Consider the following 19,079-nt stretch of genomic DNA (forward strand, 5'->3'; position numbering starts at 1 on the left):
AAATACAGAAATAAAAAAAAAAAAAAAAAAGAACAATTACAAAATTATATTTTTTAAAAATACATTAATATAAAACACATTAAATTAATAATACTTTGCTTTATAAAATTTTTTTTTTTTTTTTTATTTATTTTAGACAACGAATACCAATAGATGTTGAAGTTGGGGATACTGTAATCTTTAATCCAAGTGATGGAAATAAAGTAAAATAATTTTTTTTTTTTATTATAAAAGAAATGAGAAAAACAAAAATATTAAAATACAAAGAATTTATTCTTAATAATATATATATATATATATATATTTTTTTTTTTTAGATAAAATATAATGATAAAGAATGTTTATTAATATCAAATGAAGAGATATTAGGGAAGATAAAAGATTCTACTGAAATAAACCCTTTTAATATTATTCCTTTATATGATCGTGTATTGATAAAATTAATAAATGTAAATGTTAATTCAGATTCTTTAATATTCTTACCAGAATCAAAAAATAGTGAAAAAAGTAATGATGGTTTAGTTATATCTGTTGGAAATGGAATTTATGATGAAAATAATCAGAAAATACCTATAGACATACAAAGAAATGATTATATAAGATTTTCACCTTTTTCTAATGAAAGTTGTGAATTTACATATAAAAATGAAAAATATACTTTTGTAAAAGCTAGATATATAATGGCTAAATATTAAAAATGAGTTTTTCTTTCTTTTATCTTTGCTTATATATATGTACATTTTTACTTTTAATATGAAGAAAAATTTTTCAATAATGTATCTACTGGAAGATTTTTAAATAAAGAAGAAATTTATTTTAAATTTTAATTTATTTTATCATTTTTGTTTATGAACTAATTTTTAAAAATAATTTTACTTCAAATAATTTTTTTGTTTATATAAACTGATGATATATATAAAAAAAAATAAATTATTAATATTCAAATAATTATAATTAAAAGTATATTATTAAAAAAAATTAATAATTATGAACATAATAAAAAAATTATAAAACTTATTAAAAGCATTAAAATAATTGTAATTAAAAAAAAAGCACATTCTTAGAGAGGCAAAAAAAAAAAAAAAAAAAAAGTAAAATACAAATATATAATAATATTAGTAAAATTGAATTAGAAATAATAAAAAATTGAAAATATGAAATAAAACTATTATATTAGTTTTTTTTTTTTTTTTTTTTTTTTTTTTTTTTTTTGATTTGATAATGATGAATAAAAAAAATTATAATCTAAAATTAATTAAAGAAATAACAGCTTTTAATAAATCAAAAGTAATTATAGGATAAAATTTTGAAAGATATATATCATTGATAATATTAATTATGTCTTTAATTTTATAATTATGAATAATTTTTTTTAATGATCTATAATTAATACCATACATAAGAGATTTACTATACTCATACTTTTGAATATAATAATTTATTAATTTCTTTTCATAAATATTATCTTTGGAATAACTATTAATAGTATTCTTTAAGTTCTGAATAAATTGAATTGAAACATAAATACATATAGCTTCTTCTAATTCTGGAGATAAATAAAAAGACAAATTTTTGTGACAATCATAGTCATTTTGTTTTTTTACAAAAAAAGAATTGTCATGTAACTTTTTAACTATTTGATAAATATATCTAAAATTTTTAGATTTTTTTGGTTCTAAAAGCCAAATATATGTATGCATCAATTCATGAGATATAAAGAAAAAGAAAGATATTTTTGGTAGAGAGTCTGTTAATGAAAAGTGATCTATTAATTGAATTTTTTCTTTACCATCAATAAAGATTTTTTCTAAATTTATATTCTTATATTTATAATTAGACAAACCTTTATTTTGTTCATGCATTTGAATTAACTTTTTTTTTGAAACAGTTACACAACCGCAAGAAGCCACCGTTGTTTCATTTAATTTGTTTTTAAACAAATTATTAAGATGTAATATATCATAATATTTTAATTCATTATTTAATAATCTATCATATATTTCATTTTCCCTATATCTATTCATAAAATATAATTTAAAATTTATGTTATATTTTTCCATTATTATTTTATTTTCCTCTAAATTGTTACAATTCATCTCTTCTTTATTTTCTTCATCTACAGAAGAAAAGATATTATCACAACTTTTTTTTCTACTTTTACTTATTCCTCTTTTTTTTCTAAAATATTCTAAAAAAGGTGAAGTTGCATTATATAAGCTTGAAATTCTTGAATTTCGTATATTTTCCTTTTTTTCGTTTTTATTTGATTTATTTTTTGAAAAAGATATAAAATTATTAGTTACTTCTTCTTTAATCAAATTTGGTAATTTTTCTTTCTCTAATACAATTATTTTTGTATTATTTGTGTTTTTTAATTTTTCCTTATTTGGTTGTACTAGTTTTGTTTCATTTTTGCAATATACATAATTTTTCTTTTTTTTTTTTAAAATATTTAATTCATTAAAGAAATTTTTGATTATGTTACTTTTTTCTTTTGTTTTATCTTTCATATCAATTAAAATTTTATTTTTTAAGTTAGAAATGCATGAATCAGATAAATGATATGATTTATTTGAGTAGTTTTCCATTGTATAACTTTGTGAATTATTTTCATTATTTAATTTACTCTTTTCATATGGAAGATAATAGTTACTAATATCAATTTTGTTATTTTTTATAAGATCATATTCGAAAGTGCAACAATGATTCATTTCATTAAAATTAATTTTATTAAAAGTATAAATATTCTGAAGTAAAATAAAATCTCTAGGTATCTTTATATCTAAATAATTATCTAAAAAATATAAAATTTCTCCTATAATAGTTGATGTATTTTTGTTACAGCATACTATGGCTAATTTTCTACATTCCTCACATAAATTATCATTTAAAGAACCACAACTACAACAAACAGAATTAAAAATATTTTTCTTAATTTTCTTTTCACATGCAAAGCATGATTTTAAATTATTTTTGCAAGAGAGACACATTTTATAAGATCTCCAGAACAAATGACTATATGCTACTCCCCTTATAATTTTATGACAATAAGAGCAAATAATATCTTGATAATCATTCATTTTTATTAAAAAAAAATTAACTTTAAACAAATTTAAACAAAAAATAATTAAACACTATAAAAAAATATTAATTTTTTTTTTTTAAACAATAAAATTTTGTTAAAAATCTATAAAAAATTAACAAGAAAATCAATTACATATATTTATATGTAAATGTAAAAATATTAAAAAATTTTAATGAACCAATAAGACTATTTTAAAGACTTAAAAAAACTTGAAATTAAAAAAAAAAAAATTCTTAAAAATTTACATAAATATATGATTAAAATTTACATTAAAGAGAAAAAAACAATAATACAAAATATTGAGAAGAAAAAGATCAAAATATGTTGTATATATATTAAAAAATGAAAAATTATCTTAAAATATTAAAAACAATATGACAAAATATATAAAATATTAACAAATATTTTAAAACATTTCTTTTTAATAATGTTTTAATTTGTTTTTTTTTTAAATTGTTAACAACTAAAAAAAAAAAAGGAAAAAAAAAAAAAAAAAAAAAAAAAAAAAAATATTTGCTTTACAACAAATAAAAAGCATGCTAATAAATATTCATTGAAAATTTTTTCTTTTATTTTTATTTCAATATTTTTAAAAAGTTTAATTAATTCATGTGTTTTATGTAAAAAAAAAAAAAAACAAATAGATGCTTTCTTTATTTAATCTAATTAAGTAACAATAAAAACATTCTACAAACAAATTATTCAGACAAAATTATTTGACATATATTTTCATTTTATGCATGCATTCTTCTCTTAGTTATAAAACTACATATATGAAAGCAATGATTCAAGGAAATTCAAAAAAAATTTATAAATAATAAAACAAAAAGAAATTAGTTTTAAAAATAATTACAAACTGAAAAAAAATAAATTAACAGAAATATATTTAAAAGAAAAAAAGAAAAGAAAAAAAAAAAAAAAAAATATAGTAAAATAATATAAAATACTAAGAAAAGGCGAAAATCACAGAAAATAAAAAAAAAAAAAAAAATCATTCCAAAATATAAAAAAAGGATATAAAAAAAAATTTAGAATGAATAAGATAGTATAATAATATAAAATTTGAATTACTGAAAAAAAAAAAAAAAATATATAAATAAGGAAATAATTATAATTGTATTCATAATGAAACAAAAAGCATAAATGAAAATATGCTTAAGAAAAACAGAAATAATAAAAAATAAAAAAAGAGAAGATAGTTTAAATAAAGGTAAGAATAAAATAAATATTTTCATAATAATATATGATAATAAAAATAATTCCATTCAATAAGAAATCTGAATACAAAGAAAAATGATAGAAATAATTAAATTCAATTTTTAATGAAAATGTAAAAAATGAAAAGTTGATGTATATAAAAATTTTATTAAACTTTTGAATTTATTATATTTTTATAAGAATAATATTTGCAAAGTAATAACGCTAATAAACAAATTAAAAAAGAAAAATATCTTGTTAAATATAAAAATAAAGGGGAATAAAAAGCAACATAAAATAAAATGAAAATAAATTTAAAAAAAAAAAAAAAAAATGAATATATAATTTTATAAACATCTCATCTATATATATCAAATTATTATTATTTAGTTAATGAAGATAGAAAAATTCTACATCTAAAATATTCATAAAAAAAAAATTTTATATAAAAAGAAAAAATGAGTAAAGGTATAAAAAAAAGAATAAAAAAACTTGAGAATACTTTATCATACTCATATTAGACAGCTTAATTTATTAATCTTTTTTCTTCTTTCACAAATTTTTTTTTTTTTTTTTTTTAGTTGTTTTATGATATAAAAACTATGAATTTTTTATATAAATATTTATATATTTTAGTTTTTTTTCATTTATGCAAAAAGAATTTATACATTTCATGTATATTAAATTACAATGGAAATAAAATAGTTAAGAACTGTTCTATTTCACTTAATAATATATTACGTGTAGAAACATATTTTCAAAAAGATAAGTTTGATGTTAAAAGGAGAAGAAATAGAAATTCCTTATCTAAATTATTAAACGTAAATTTAAAAAGTAAAAAGGTTAAAGGGAGAATTGACTTTTCATTATACAAATATCTTATTGATAATATAAAAAATAGAAAGAATGATAAAGTTCTTAACAATTATGAAAATAGATCTAACAATTTTTTGAATTCGTATTCCCTTACAAATACTTTAGAAGATAAAAGAAATAATCTGGATGATAAAAATGAAATAAATGATTTAGATAAGATTAATAATGAAAAAATCGAACAAAAAAAAAAGAGCATTAATATATCCCTAAGTAAAAATAAAAGAACAATTAAAAAAAATAATCAGTCATGTAAAAGTGAAAGAAATAAAAATTATGAAAATGATGAAAATGATGAAAATTATAAAAATGATGAAAATTATAAAAATGATGAAAATTATAAAAATGATGAAAGTGATGAAAATGATGAAAATTATAAAAATGATGAAAGTGATGAAAATGATGAAAATTATGAAAATTATGAAAATGATGAAAATGATGAAAATGATAAAAATGATGAAAATTATAAAAATGATGAAAATCAAGAAATAAATAACATGAATATTGATGTTTTAGAAAATGAGAAAAAATATAGTAGACAAATTTATACTCATGGTTATAATGAAGAAAAAAAAATAAGGAATGGAAAAATACTAATTGTTGGATTAAATGGGATTAGTAGTGAAATATGTAAAAATTTAATTTTGTGTGGTGTTAGAGAGATAGGTATATGTGACAACAATATTTTATCTTATGAAGATATAGATAACCTTTTTTTTTGTGATAAAAAACTAATAAATAAAGAAAAAAGAAGTGTTTCCTGTTTAAAAAAATTGCAGAATTTAAACAATAATTGTAAAATAAAAGCTATAACAACTATACATAATAATATTGATGAATATGATGTGGTAGTATTAGTAAACCAAAAAGAGGATTTTAATATTTACATGAATAATTTATGCAGAAAAAAAAAAAAAAAGTTTATAAGTGTTAATACTGTTGGATTATTTGGTAGAATTTTCGTTGATTTTGGTAATTTTACTTTTTCAAATAATACTAATAACGAAATGTATAAAATAAGTAAAATGGAATTTCAAGGAAATGATATAGTTTTATATTATTTGCCTTTTTATGATATTAAATTAAATGAAAATGATGAGATAAAATTACACTTAAAAAATGAAAAAACAAATATAGACGTGAAATGTAATATTAAAAAAATATGCAAAAGAAATAACAAAATTATAGTATCTATTACAAGAGAATTAAAAAATAATTTTTTGAATTATATATTGTCATTTAAAATTATGAAATATTTTGAGAAAAAACTTCTTTTTTATCATATTTATTTCTTGCATAATTTAAAAAAGGAAAAAGAAAAAAAATATATACAGAGTTTAAGAGATTTTGTTCAAAAATATAAATTATATATAACTATAAGAAAAATTAATGAAAATATCCAACTGAATTATATATCCATGGAAAAATATTTAAAGAATTTAAAAAAAAAAAAAAAAAAAAGAGGAAAAATATTATCTTATTTAATCAGATTATTCTTTAAAAATTTCAATAATAATGAAATAAGTGACGAAGAAATATGCTTTTTATGTTATGATGAAATAATTAAAGATAAAAAAGACAGAAATTTTTCTGATGATGATTTAAATAATTTTAAGATTTTATGTAAAAAAAAAAAAGAAGATATAAACGAAGAAATAATAAAACAATTTTCTTCTGCAATTCATATCGAATTACCTCCATTTTCTTTTTTTTTTGGTTCCTTAGCTTCTCAACAAATTATAAAGGCGTTAACTCATAAATTTCAGCCAATTTATCAAACATTTTTTTATGATAGAAGAGATTTATTTCAATTTTCAAATATATCAAAAAAATATTATGGAAAATATATGCATCAATTAAATTTTTTTGGTAAAAATTTTCAGAAATTTTTAAATGACTTAAATATTTTATTGGTAGGATCAGGTGCTTTAGGATGTGAATTTTTGAAACTTTTGGCAATAATTGGTGTTTCTTCACATCCTAAAAAAAAAAAATATAAATTAAAAAAAGAAAAAGGAGAAGAGAAAGGGAAAGAAAAAGGAGAAGAAAAGGATAAAGAAAAAGAAGGAGAAGAAAAAGAAAAGGATAAAGAAAAAGAAGGAGAACAAAAAGAAGGAAAAGAAAAAGGAGAAGAAAAAGAAAAGGATAAAGAAAAAGGAGAAGAAAAGGATAAAGAAAAAGAGAATAATTTAGGAAAACTTAAAAATAGAGAAACTTATGAAAGGGGTGGTATGATTCAAATAGTTGATTACGATTTAATTGAAGAATCTAATTTATCAAGACAATTCTTATTTACAACTGAAGATATAGGAAAATTAAAGTGTCAAATAGCTTCAAATAATATTAAAAAAATTAACGAAGATGTAAATACATCTTATTTAAAAATGAAAGTGGATGATTCTATTTTAGAAAATAAAGATTTATTATTACACTCATTTTATTATAGAAAAAAAGGAAATCGAAAATATAAAGAAAATAATAATTTACTGAAAGAAAAAAAATTATGCGATAAATATATAGTTAACAATGTAGATAAAAAACAAAAAAAAAAAAATCCAATAATATGTATATTAAGTTTAGATAATTTAAGGACTAGAATTACTTGCGATCAATTTTGTTTGATCAATTCTTTACCATTAATTGAAGCAGGCATAGAAGGATTAAAAGGAAGTAGTCAAATTGTGTATCCATTTTCAAGTGAAACGTATTCAAGTGATACAAATGATAATGAGGTAGATGAAGAAAAAAATAATTCTTGTACGATAACATCCTTTCCAAAAAATCATAAACATATTATAGAATTCAGTAAAAGTGTATATAACAATTATTTTTATGATAATGTTATAAAAATGAATAATTTTTTAAATGATCCAGTTTATTTTATTGGAGAATTTTGTAAATATGAAAATGTAAGCAATTTAGTTCATTTTTTTAAATTAACAAAAATATTTTTTAATTTAAATTTGAAGAAAAATATTGATATATTATGGAATAACATTTTTGTAAATAATATTATTAATTTGTTAAATAGTAATGAAGAAGAAATTTTAAAATATTTTGAAAGTTTAGAAAAATCACCTCAACCTGTATATTTTAATAAAAAAAATAAAAATCACCTATTATTTTACAAATGTGCTTTAAAAATCTTTAAAAAAGTTTTTAAAAATTTAATAGAAATTAAACCAAATATGATAAAAAATATTTTTTATTATAAACACAGTAGTTCTAACAAATTATCGTTTGAAGAAGCTATAACAAATTTAGTTCAAAAAAATAACATATATATAGATTTAAAAAAATTTTTTTATTTTTTGTCAATTATTAAAAAAAATACCAATTTAAGTTTTTATTCTACTATTAAAAAAGAATTTTACAATTTATTTAATAACCCAATATTTATTTTATCTTTGAAATATATTCAAGAAAAAAAAAAGATAAATGAACATAAAAATAAGGAATTTCATGTTTTTATACCTCTTATTTATAATTTACAAAATAATAAGGATGACATAAATTTTATTTTTAGCATTTCTAATATAAGAAATGAGAATTATAACTTTTCTAAATTGAATATTTTGGAATTTTTTAAAATAGCTAATAATATCATACCTTCTATAGTAACTGTTGTTTCAATGATTTCTTCTTTAGTCATTTTTGAATTTTATAAAGTAGCCTATTTCTTAAAATTAAATAAAGATATAAATGAAAACAAAATATTTAATAGTAATATTAAAAAAAAAACTTATTCTTTGAAGGAACTTTTTTCAAATTATAACAATCTTAACTATGAAAAATTTAAAGACTTTAATATTTGTATTTACAAAAATATGATAATTGCAAAAAGAAATAACAAAATCTTATTTTACTTTTTTAATATAGATTATGATAAATTAAAAAATATATCTAAATCTATATATAACCAATACATTAACTTAGAAGATAACTTTTTAACCAAATCTCAATTGAATACTGTTGATTCCTTATCGTATGAAAATGTTTTAATACCATTATTAAAAAACATAAAATTTTCATTATGGAATTATATTTATATTGATATATTTAAAAAAAAAAATAATACAAATGATTCATGTTGTAATGTAGGTTTATGTGATTTACCTTCTTATGTAATTAACAATCAAATATGTGTTTTGTCAAAGAGTAAAATAAAAACTATAGAAAAATATTTAGATCTTCTTAATAAAGAAATGAATGATTTATTAAGATTTCCTAATAATAAAAAAATAGATGAAAATGAACAAAAGATAATTGATGAGAAAAGAAAAATAAACTATAAAAATACTGATTTAAATATAATTAATAATAAATGCATTGATATAATACTAGAAGATATAGATACCATTATAACTCTTATAAAAAATAAAAAATTATATAAAATTACTATAGATGCAGAAGATAATAGAAAATTCTGGGATTATGTAAGAACAAACATATGTGGCATTAAAAAGCATACTAGTTTTATATTAGAAAATAATTATAAAGAAAAAAATTATTTAAATACAAAAAAATATTTTGAAAATATAAAAGAATATATAAATAATTTAGAAAAAATTATAAGGGAAGTTAAAAAAGATATGATATTTTTTTCTAATATTAATAATAATATAAATGAAAATGATATAACTTTATATGAATTAGTAAATTATATAGAATTATTATTTAATGTTAATATTCAAACAGTAGGTGTTAAAGATAAAATTATATATTCAAAATTTCTAATGAATTCTTTAGAGCATAAAAATAGAAAATGTTTATATGATATTTTACTAGATGCTTTTAAAAATGAAGAAAAAATAGAAAAAAAAAATGAAGTAAAAACTTTTATATTAAACATTTTTGCAACTGATAAAATAAGTGATGAAGAAATTATTTTACCAGATATTCAAGTAAATATACATAATCATAATTAATTTTATATATATATATATATATATATATAAATATTTTTAATAATTCTAGATTTTTTTTTTTTTTTTTTAGCCTTTATTATTAATTTGTTAACATTTTTTGTGTTTATTTATTTATTTATTTTTTTTCTTTTTACAATTTAAAACATTTGTTTTTATTAGTAATTTTTTTTTAAGTTCATTTTTTTGAGAATCTATTGAATGATAAAAAAAAAAAAAAAAAAAATTAAATAATATTTATTAATTATTTAAAAAATAGATTATTCAAAAAAATATAAAAATTTAGTTTATCAAATATTAAAATCAAAAAAAAAAAAAAAAAATAAAATATATTTATATACAAAATAATTTATATACTAACATAAACATAGACACAATTTTATTTTCTATATATGTTCCAATTTAAATTTCTAAATATTTTGTATTTCCTATATATTTAGTTTTTTCTTTTATAACTTATACATTTATATAAATAAGATATATATATATATATATATATATATATATATATATATATATATATATATATATATATATATATATTAATAATAATTTACACATAGTTTAGGTTAATAATGGAATTCATATTATATATATTTTGTATAATATATGATCATATTAATAATAATAAATAAGTTGAACAAAAATTAAAAAGTTAGAATTTATAACAAAAAATTAAATAAATTTAAAAAAAAATCTTCACTGTTTTAATTTAAATATAATATTACAATTTAAAATTTTTGAAGATAAAAAAAAAAAAAAAAAAAAGAAACAAACAATAAAAAATTTTAGAATATTCAAATATGTTCTTGAGTATTTTTTATAATAAAAAAATTAAAAGTATGGTATTTATTAAATAATAACATAATAAAAAATAAATTTCTAAAAATATCATTTAAATAATTTTTTTAGATGTAAAAAATTTTTTAAAATAAAAATCTTGTATAATTGCGGCAATAAAAATAATAATTATATTAATAATTGAAAACCACATTAAAGTATCATTTAACTTATCACTTGCCGCTTTTTCTTTTTCTTCCATTGCTTTAATTCTTTTAAGATTTACATGAAAGTTATTCATTTGATCAATAATTTGTTTTAAATATATTGAAGCTTTATTTAAATGTTCTGTTTTTGCTATTCGTGTATAATCTCTTGCTTCTGTTCCATGTTTAATTTCTAAATAAACATTCATATTTTTATTTGATCTATTTTGTAAACAAAAAGAATAAGAAGTAGAAAAAAAAGTTGTGAACGCTGTTTTTATATCATGTTCATTTCTAGATTCAAATATAGGTAATTTAGGTTGATAATTAAAATTTTTTTCACTTACATCTGAATCATATATGAAGAGTGAAACTAAGTAACTCTCATTGTCTGTTTTAACCTTTCCCACAACTAATGTATCTTTGTTAATTCTTTCTTTTATACATTTCAATTTATTTGAATTCAATGTAATATATATTTCTATACCATTAATCAATACAACTTGAAGAAATACTATTAATAAAAATAAGATCATCTTATTTGTTTTATTCATTTTTTTTTTAAATGTGTTTATTAAAAAATAAAATGTTTTTTTTTTATGAAACACAATGAAAAATTTTAATTTTTATATATAACATATAATTATTATATACTATTTAAAATTTTATTTTTCTCTTTTTATGCTTATGTGAAAAGTTTTACAAAAAAAAAAAAAAACTAAATCTTTGTTCTATATAATTATATATATATATGCCTTACATATATCCATTCAATATTTTTAATCAATTAATAAAATATTTTTTGTATAGTATTTATATAAAATCTATCTATTATTTAGTTAGATCTTAATTTCTCTTAATAAATTATATTTTTTTTTTTTTTTTTTTATACCACTTTATAAATATATCCTTTAATATTATTTAAATATTTTTTGAATTTTTTTTCATCATTTTATAATCTTATAAAAATATTAATGGAATATAAATAATTTTCCTATTGATATTTCATTTTTTTTTTTTTTAAAATATAAAGAAATAAGATATTTATTAAATAAATAATATTAAAAATTAATATTTATATAAAAATATTTTTTTAAATAATGCATTCTTAATAGGAACTAATCTAAATATATATTTTAATTAAAAAAAAAAAAAAAAAAAACGTAATAAAAATCGTTATTATTATTTTTAATATTTATAGAATATATGATTTACATCATTTTTATAATTTCAATATCTTCTTAATATATATATATATAAAAATTAATTTTAATCATATTTTATCTTTTTAAGTAAATTTATATTTTTATTTCCATACTTTATTTTTTTTTTTTTTTTTTTTTTTTTTTTTNCTTTTTTTTTTTTTTTTTTTTTTTTTTTTTTGATAATATATGAAAAATAATTAAAAAAAAAAAATATTTTTATTTTTTTTTTATTTTTTTGTATTCTCAGTATATATATATATTTTTTTATTTATTTATATTATTATTTTAAAAATGTTAAGATAACACTTAAGAGAAAATGGTGTGATTGGTTAATTACTAAATGAATAAATTAATAAAATGATTCATTATTTGTGTAAATTTTGAATAACCAAATTAACAAAAACATGAATGATAAAAAAAAAAAAAAAAAAATTGAAGAATAATAAAAAAAAAAAATTCCTTTACATATGTACTTTTTTTTTTTTTTTAGAATGTCTTAAGAATGTTTTATCTAAAATTATTATAATTCTATTAATGAAATTTAAGTAAAGAAAAACATTTTTACATTAAAATATATATAAATTACAAAATAAAGAAATTGGTAGACATAAAAATTTTCTTTTTTTTTACATTTATATATTTTATTGCAAAGATGAATTCATCAAATTTAGATGAAGATGATGTAAATTTAAATGATGAAGATATTGTATCAGAATTAGTAGAAAAAAAAGATATAATATGTTCATGGTGTTTTGATATTTTAAAACATGAATTAAAAAATGAAAAGTTTGATTATGTTCCACCTATATTAAAAAAATTACATAAAAAAGGAGTCAAAATTCCTTTTTTTGTAAAATGGATGAAATTAATTGATATAAAAGATTTAGGGTCGTATAATTGTGATTTATATGATTTGAAAGGATGTATTGGATGTTTAAATGATATTGATATATTACAATTATATTATTACACTTTGCAAAGTGCTCTTAATGATACAAGATTTTATCCTATAACATTAAAGGATTTGCCTTATTTAAAAGTAACTATAACTTACTTGTTTAATTTTGAAAAATGTAATCATATTTATGATTGGATTATCGGAAAACATGGTATAAAAATTAATTTTACCATAAATAGGAAAAAATATTCTTCTACTTTTCTTCCAGATGTAGCACTTCAACATAACTTTGACCACAAAATGACTATCAGAAAATTAATAAGAAAAGCAAACTATAAAGGAGAGATAAACGATGAACTTTTAGAGAAAATTCAGGTGGAAAGATATGAAGGAATAAGTTGTAGTCTAACTTATCAGGATTATGAAAAACTTAAGTTTTCATACAGTTAATATTATTAAAATACGTATATAATAAAAAGAAAAAATAATAATGTGCAATATATTAAAAGAATAAAATAAAAATAATAAAATAATATAAAAACTTACACAAAATACTTTTTCTCCATTAAGGGAAAAAAAAAAAAAAAAAAAAAAAAAAAAAATTTATTTTTTATATTAATTTTTCTTTTTGTTTTTCTTTTTATTTTTTAACATTTCATTTATATAAATATATTTTTTTTAAAATTAAACAAGGAATTTATTATTAAAAAAAAAAAAAAAAAAAAAGAGCATAAAACTCGTTGAAATTATGTTTAAAATATTTGTACTTTCAAAAATGAGAAGAAATTTCATGTAAATATATTATATATTTTAATATTAAAAAGGTAAAAAATCAATGGATAATATATTTTTCAATATATTTCTGTTATTTATAATTTTACCTTTTTTATTTTATATATATGATATCCAATTTCTGTTAAAATGTATTTTTGAAAAGTTGATTTTTTTATATTCATGAAAAAAAAAGTAATTATTAAATATTTTATTATAGAAATTAAAAAAAAAAAAAAAAAAAAAAATGTAATTATTACTAAAAAGAGCAAAAATTATGAATAAAAAAAAAAATTTTTTGTAGAAAAATAAAGGATACAATTATTAAAAAAGAAAATAAAATTTTAAGAATAAATTCTTCCTTAAAAGTAAACATATTTTTAAAAAATTGATAATAATTTAAATAAACCTCACTATATAAGAAAATAAATATTTCTATATATTTCTTTATATTTCTTTATATTTCTATATATTTCTTTATATTTCTATATATTTTTATGAACTTAATAAAAAAGAAAATAATAAATTCTATATTTTTAAAAAAATGGTTACATAATAATTTGAGATTTATAAATAATTTTAAAAATGTAGAAAATTGCTTAAATGATATAAAGACAAAAGGAAAAGATATTAATGTGTTAAGCTTAGTAATAAGTAATAACAATTTGTGTTACTGTTTATTTAAAAATAAAATTATTAAAAAAATTGGATTAATTAATATTAAAAAGGACATTTATTCTTATGATGAAAATTCTATGAACACAAAAAAAAAAAAAAATTACATTGAAAATGTAAATAAAAGATATAATTATGATAAAGATGAAAATCCTTTAAGTTTTAATATTAGAGAAATTCTAACAATTTTAAATTTCATTAAAATATATTCAAACAAAGAAGAAAATGATTCAAAAGAAGGATTACAAAATAATGAAGATAGAAATTCAGAAATAATTAACAATGGAAACTCATATAAAAACATAAGTAAAAATGAAATCGAAAGTAATAACGAACATATTAATGTAAATGAATTTGATAATTTCAAAGATAGTTCTTCAAAAAAAAAAAAAGAATGGATTATAGGTATAGAAAAAGTAAATGAAAAATATGAAAAAAATAGAATAAAAGAAAAAATTTTGTCTATTATTGTTTATTTTATGCAGTCTATTTTTAAATGTAAAATAATTTTTTTTTGCCCAAAGGAAGCAAGAAAGTATTTTAGTAATAAATGCAACTATAATTTAACAAATAGAGAAGAAGCATATATATATATAAAAAATAAAATAAAAAATTTTCCTAAAATTGATGAAAATAACAATAGCTTAAATTGTTTATTTAGTGATTGTTATATTATATCATTTTACACATACAGATATTATATGCATGAACTTATTAAAAATAACAGAAAAATTTTTAATTATTTAGAAAAAGAAGTTAGAAAAAATAAAAGTTTTAATCATATTTTACAAACATTAAAAAAAACAGAAAATGAAAAAAGTAAAAATGATTTAAGAGGCTTATTAAAAGATAGGATAAATAGAATTATTGAAAATGAAGCATATAAATTAGTAGATAAATATATTGTTTAAAAAAAAAATATAACATTAAAAAAAAAATATAAAAAAGAAAATGTTTTCATTTTTTTTTTATTCTGTTTTTTTTAATATTATATTTCAAAATAATTTTTTTTTTTTTTCTTTTTATTAACATATAATTTAAAATAACATTGCCTATGTTATATATATATTTATTTTTGCTGTAAAGAAACTTTTTAATTTTTTTGTAAAAATAAAAATTTTTTTTTTAAATAATAAGAAAAGGAAAAACATAAAAATAATTTTTATATGTAATTAAAAATTATGAGTTAAATATATAAAGAAAAAAAAAAAAAAAAAAAAAATTAATTATAAATTAAAAACTAGAAAGCATATTTTTTTGTATCAGCTACATTAATTAGGCTATTATCAATATTTTTTGGAACACATATTAAAATAATTATATTATTTTCATTAGTATATAAAAAATGAATATTAATTATATTTTTTTTCTTTAATTCTGTTATTTTCTTAAAAGAAAGATCAAATAAATCAAACATATTTTTATCTGAAGTTATATGAATATCTTTTGTTTGTTCGATCATTTTTCTCACATTATTATTTGAATTTAGTATATCACTTTTTATATTTCTTCTTTTAATTTCATTTTGAATCATAGTATAAATATTTAAGTCTTGAAAATACATCTGTTTTATATTTAAAAAGTTATATTTAAAGTTTAATGATGATAAATAATATTGATCAAATGTATTATTATTAAGTGATAATAAATTATGTACATTCGATATTTTTATATCAATAATAGAATCATCGAAAATATTTAATCCAACTAATTCTACTTTATTATGGCTTTTTAAAATTAGACAATAATTATATTTTAAGTAACTATGTTTCGTTATTTCGTCTTTCTTTTTTATTGTTACATTTTTTTGTTTTTCTTTTATTTTTTCTATATTATGTATTCTTGTAAATGTTTTTAAATTTAATAAAGTAATTTCACTAAATTCATTAAAGTTGTATTTTTCAATGTGTATTCTTTTAAGAAAGTCTATTCTATTTAAATTAAAATTAATGGAGTATATATATATAGAATTCTCTAATGTGAAAACAAAAAAAAAATCTTCAATGACAATATAAAAAAGATAACTACGATAAGTATTTTCTTCCATCAAATTGAAATTATTTAGAACTATTCTGTTTTTTAAAAATTGTTTAGAATTTTTAAAAAATGCATAAATATTTTTCTTATAATCTGAACATACTATTAATCCTTTTTTATGTTTCTTGAAATTACATAAAATATTATCAACTTTTAGATCTTCTTTAATTGTTTTTTTTTTAATATTATATATAATGACATGATAACTAAAATTATTCTCATACATATTCAAGTTTTCATTTATATTACTATTAAAAATAACATGAAACTTCTCATCATTTTTCATAAGTGTTTTATTTCGTATGTCTATTTTATCTTCTTTATAATTTTCAATTAAATTATTATTTTCATCTTTTATTTCACCTTCATTATTGTGCTTCTTATTTTGTCTAATTAAAGAAATAATAATTAAATTACTATTTAAAAATATGAAATCGTAAACTTTAAAAAAGTTTATATTGGATAAATCATAATTAAAAATATTGATTGAATCTATATCAAAATGATATAAACTGAAGTTTCTATTAGTTATACATGCTATTTTATTAGATTTTTTATTTAAGCTACAAGAATTTATGAATTCATTTTCTTCATAAGAAATATTAGCTATACATTTGTAATTGGATGGATTAACATAAGAAATATCATTATAATTTATTTTTTCACTTTTTTTTTTTTTTGTTATATAATGATTGTTATAATATATATTAATTTTCTTTGAATAAACACATAAAATACTCTTTAAATTTGATGAAAACATAACATTTTTATTATTTGAAATATCTGTTATAGAGTAATATTTCTTCCAACTCTTGTTTACATCATGAACACAGAAAGTTAAATCGTCACTTATACTTAAAATATAATTAGTATTTAAACAAATAATTTTTTTTATATCAGAAATATGAGCTGATTGTTTACAAATAAAATACCATTTGTTATTTAATTTCCTAAATAATTTTATTTTATGAAAAAAAAAAAATTTTTTTAAATCATCTCCTTCTATGAAATCATCTTCATTATTAATAAAATTATTCTCATTATTGTTGCTTTTTAAATTAGTTAATGAATATTTTATTATATAACGGTCTATTCCTGCTGAATATATACTTTCTTCATTTAATGATTTAGTTAAAGATATTGATTTATAATTATGATTATTAAAATGATACTTAATTGAATAAGATTTATTATCAAAAATAATTAGTGAACCACTATTATCAACACATACAACTTCATCTGTTTTATAAATATACATAATATCCCATATAACACAATTTTTATTCATACTTAAAAATTCACCCACACATTTATTATTAGATAAATTATACTTATATATTTTTGAATTATCACTACCTAGTAATACATAATGATTATAACTATCATATGATTTTTCTATAGAATTGATTTTTTTTTTTAATTTTTTTTTTTCCTTATTTTTTTTCGTAATGGATTTTTCTTTGCTATTACATTTGTTCTCTTCATTTTCATTTTCTTCAGTGTTCACGTTACACATACTTTTTCTTTTCTTTTTGTCTTTTTTTTTTTTCAAGTCATCTAATTTTTTCAATAAAAAACTTCTTTTCTTCAATACATCCATAAAATATATGCAAACTAATTTTTCCTTGCATTTAATTTTATTTTTAATATAAATATTAAAAACATCCAATGAATTATTATTTTCTTTTTCATTTATAAAATCATCATTCTTATCTTTAAATTTATCAGTGTTAATAATTTCATTATTATTATAATCATTTAAATAAGAAGAAAGATCATTTGATAATTTTATCTTTTTATTTTGTGAATATAAATTTATATTATTTTTTTCCTTATAATTTTCATAGAATTTATCAAAACAATTATAAATCGTATTTTCTTCATTTTTATATATATTATATAAATAAAAATATCCATTTAAGTTACTTAATCCAAAATATTGTAGGCTGTTATTTAATTTACAGCAACTTATACTTCCATTTGATAAAATTTTATGGACTATATTTTTATTTTCTAAATTATAAAAAATTATACTTCCACATAACGTTGATATAGCTAATAAATAATCATTAAATTCATTATTCATAAATAGATCTCTTTTATTTTTTTTGCTGATCCACATTATTGATTTTATTGTACTGGAACAATAAATATCAACTTTTTGTATATATAGAAATTCATTTTTTAATATTTTATATATATATATTTTACAAAAAGAATCAGATATACTCATATATGTTTTGCATGGTGATATTTGAATACAGTTCAGCTCTTTTTTTTCTGTTTCATAAAAGTTAAAATCTGCTAAACTCACACTTGTTTTTGAATTACAGCTTCCATATAAATTATTTAAAATATTTCCAGGTTCATTAATATCTTTATCATATATTGCAGTCATTTTTCTTTTTTTTTTTTTTTTTTTCTTTT

At 16.4% G+C, this 19,079-nt stretch overlaps 7 protein-coding genes across 7 annotated transcripts in view; 4 read left to right on the plus strand and 3 right to left on the minus strand.

The window, feature by feature from the left end:
- CPN20 (20 kDa chaperonin, putative) overlaps positions 1-695 on the plus strand; it is a gene marked incomplete at both ends in the record, with an annotated part of 2,620 nt that extends 1,925 nt beyond the window's left edge. Inside the window, 2 exons of the mRNA XM_028671189.1 lie at positions 137-203; positions 318-695. Of these exons, the coding sequence (XP_028527866.1) occupies positions 137-203; positions 318-695 (445 nt within the window). The remainder of the gene's footprint in view (positions 1-136; positions 204-317) is intronic.
- A 543-nt stretch (positions 696-1,238) lies between these two features.
- Positions 1,239-3,080, minus strand: PGAL8A_00245300 (conserved Plasmodium protein, unknown function; the record flags this gene model as incomplete). The annotated part of the gene is made up of 1 exon (XM_028671190.1): positions 1,239-3,080. The coding sequence occupies one exon, from the start codon at positions 3,078-3,080 to the stop codon at positions 1,239-1,241; it is 1,842 nt and encodes a 613-aa protein (XP_028527867.1).
- A 1,804-nt stretch (positions 3,081-4,884) lies between these two features.
- UBA1 (ubiquitin-activating enzyme, putative) lies at positions 4,885-10,083 on the plus strand (the record flags this gene model as incomplete). The annotated part of the gene is made up of 1 exon (XM_028671191.1): positions 4,885-10,083. The coding sequence occupies one exon, from the start codon at positions 4,885-4,887 to the stop codon at positions 10,081-10,083; it is 5,199 nt and encodes a 1,732-aa protein (XP_028527868.1).
- An 892-nt stretch (positions 10,084-10,975) lies between these two features.
- On the minus strand, positions 10,976-11,620 carry PGAL8A_00245500 (transmembrane protein Tmp21 homologue, putative; the record flags this gene model as incomplete). Its single annotated transcript, XM_028671192.1, has 1 exon — positions 10,976-11,620. One exon carries the CDS (start codon positions 11,618-11,620, stop codon positions 10,976-10,978), a length of 645 nt encoding a protein of 214 aa, XP_028527869.1.
- Positions 11,621-12,923: 1,303 nt separating this feature from the next.
- Positions 12,924-13,619, plus strand: PGAL8A_00245600 (conserved Plasmodium protein, unknown function; the record flags this gene model as incomplete). The annotated part of the gene is made up of 1 exon (XM_028671193.1): positions 12,924-13,619. The coding sequence occupies one exon, from the start codon at positions 12,924-12,926 to the stop codon at positions 13,617-13,619; it is 696 nt and encodes a 231-aa protein (XP_028527870.1).
- Positions 13,620-14,437: 818 nt separating this feature from the next.
- On the plus strand, positions 14,438-15,526 carry PGAL8A_00245700 (conserved Plasmodium protein, unknown function; the record flags this gene model as incomplete). The annotated part of the gene is made up of 1 exon (XM_028671194.1): positions 14,438-15,526. The coding sequence occupies one exon, from the start codon at positions 14,438-14,440 to the stop codon at positions 15,524-15,526; it is 1,089 nt and encodes a 362-aa protein (XP_028527871.1).
- Positions 15,527-15,855: 329 nt separating this feature from the next.
- PGAL8A_00245800 (U3 snoRNA-associated small subunit rRNA processing associated protein, putative) lies at positions 15,856-19,050 on the minus strand (the record flags this gene model as incomplete). The annotated part of the gene is made up of 1 exon (XM_028671195.1): positions 15,856-19,050. One exon carries the CDS (start codon positions 19,048-19,050, stop codon positions 15,856-15,858), a length of 3,195 nt encoding a protein of 1,064 aa, XP_028527872.1.
- Positions 19,051-19,079: the final 29 nt, after the last annotated feature.

This window comes from Plasmodium gallinaceum (genome assembly GCF_900005855.1).
Source record: "Plasmodium gallinaceum strain 8A genome assembly, contig: PGAL8A_v1_76, whole genome shotgun sequence".
Taxonomy (NCBI): Eukaryota; Apicomplexa; class Aconoidasida; order Haemosporida; family Plasmodiidae; genus Plasmodium; species Plasmodium gallinaceum.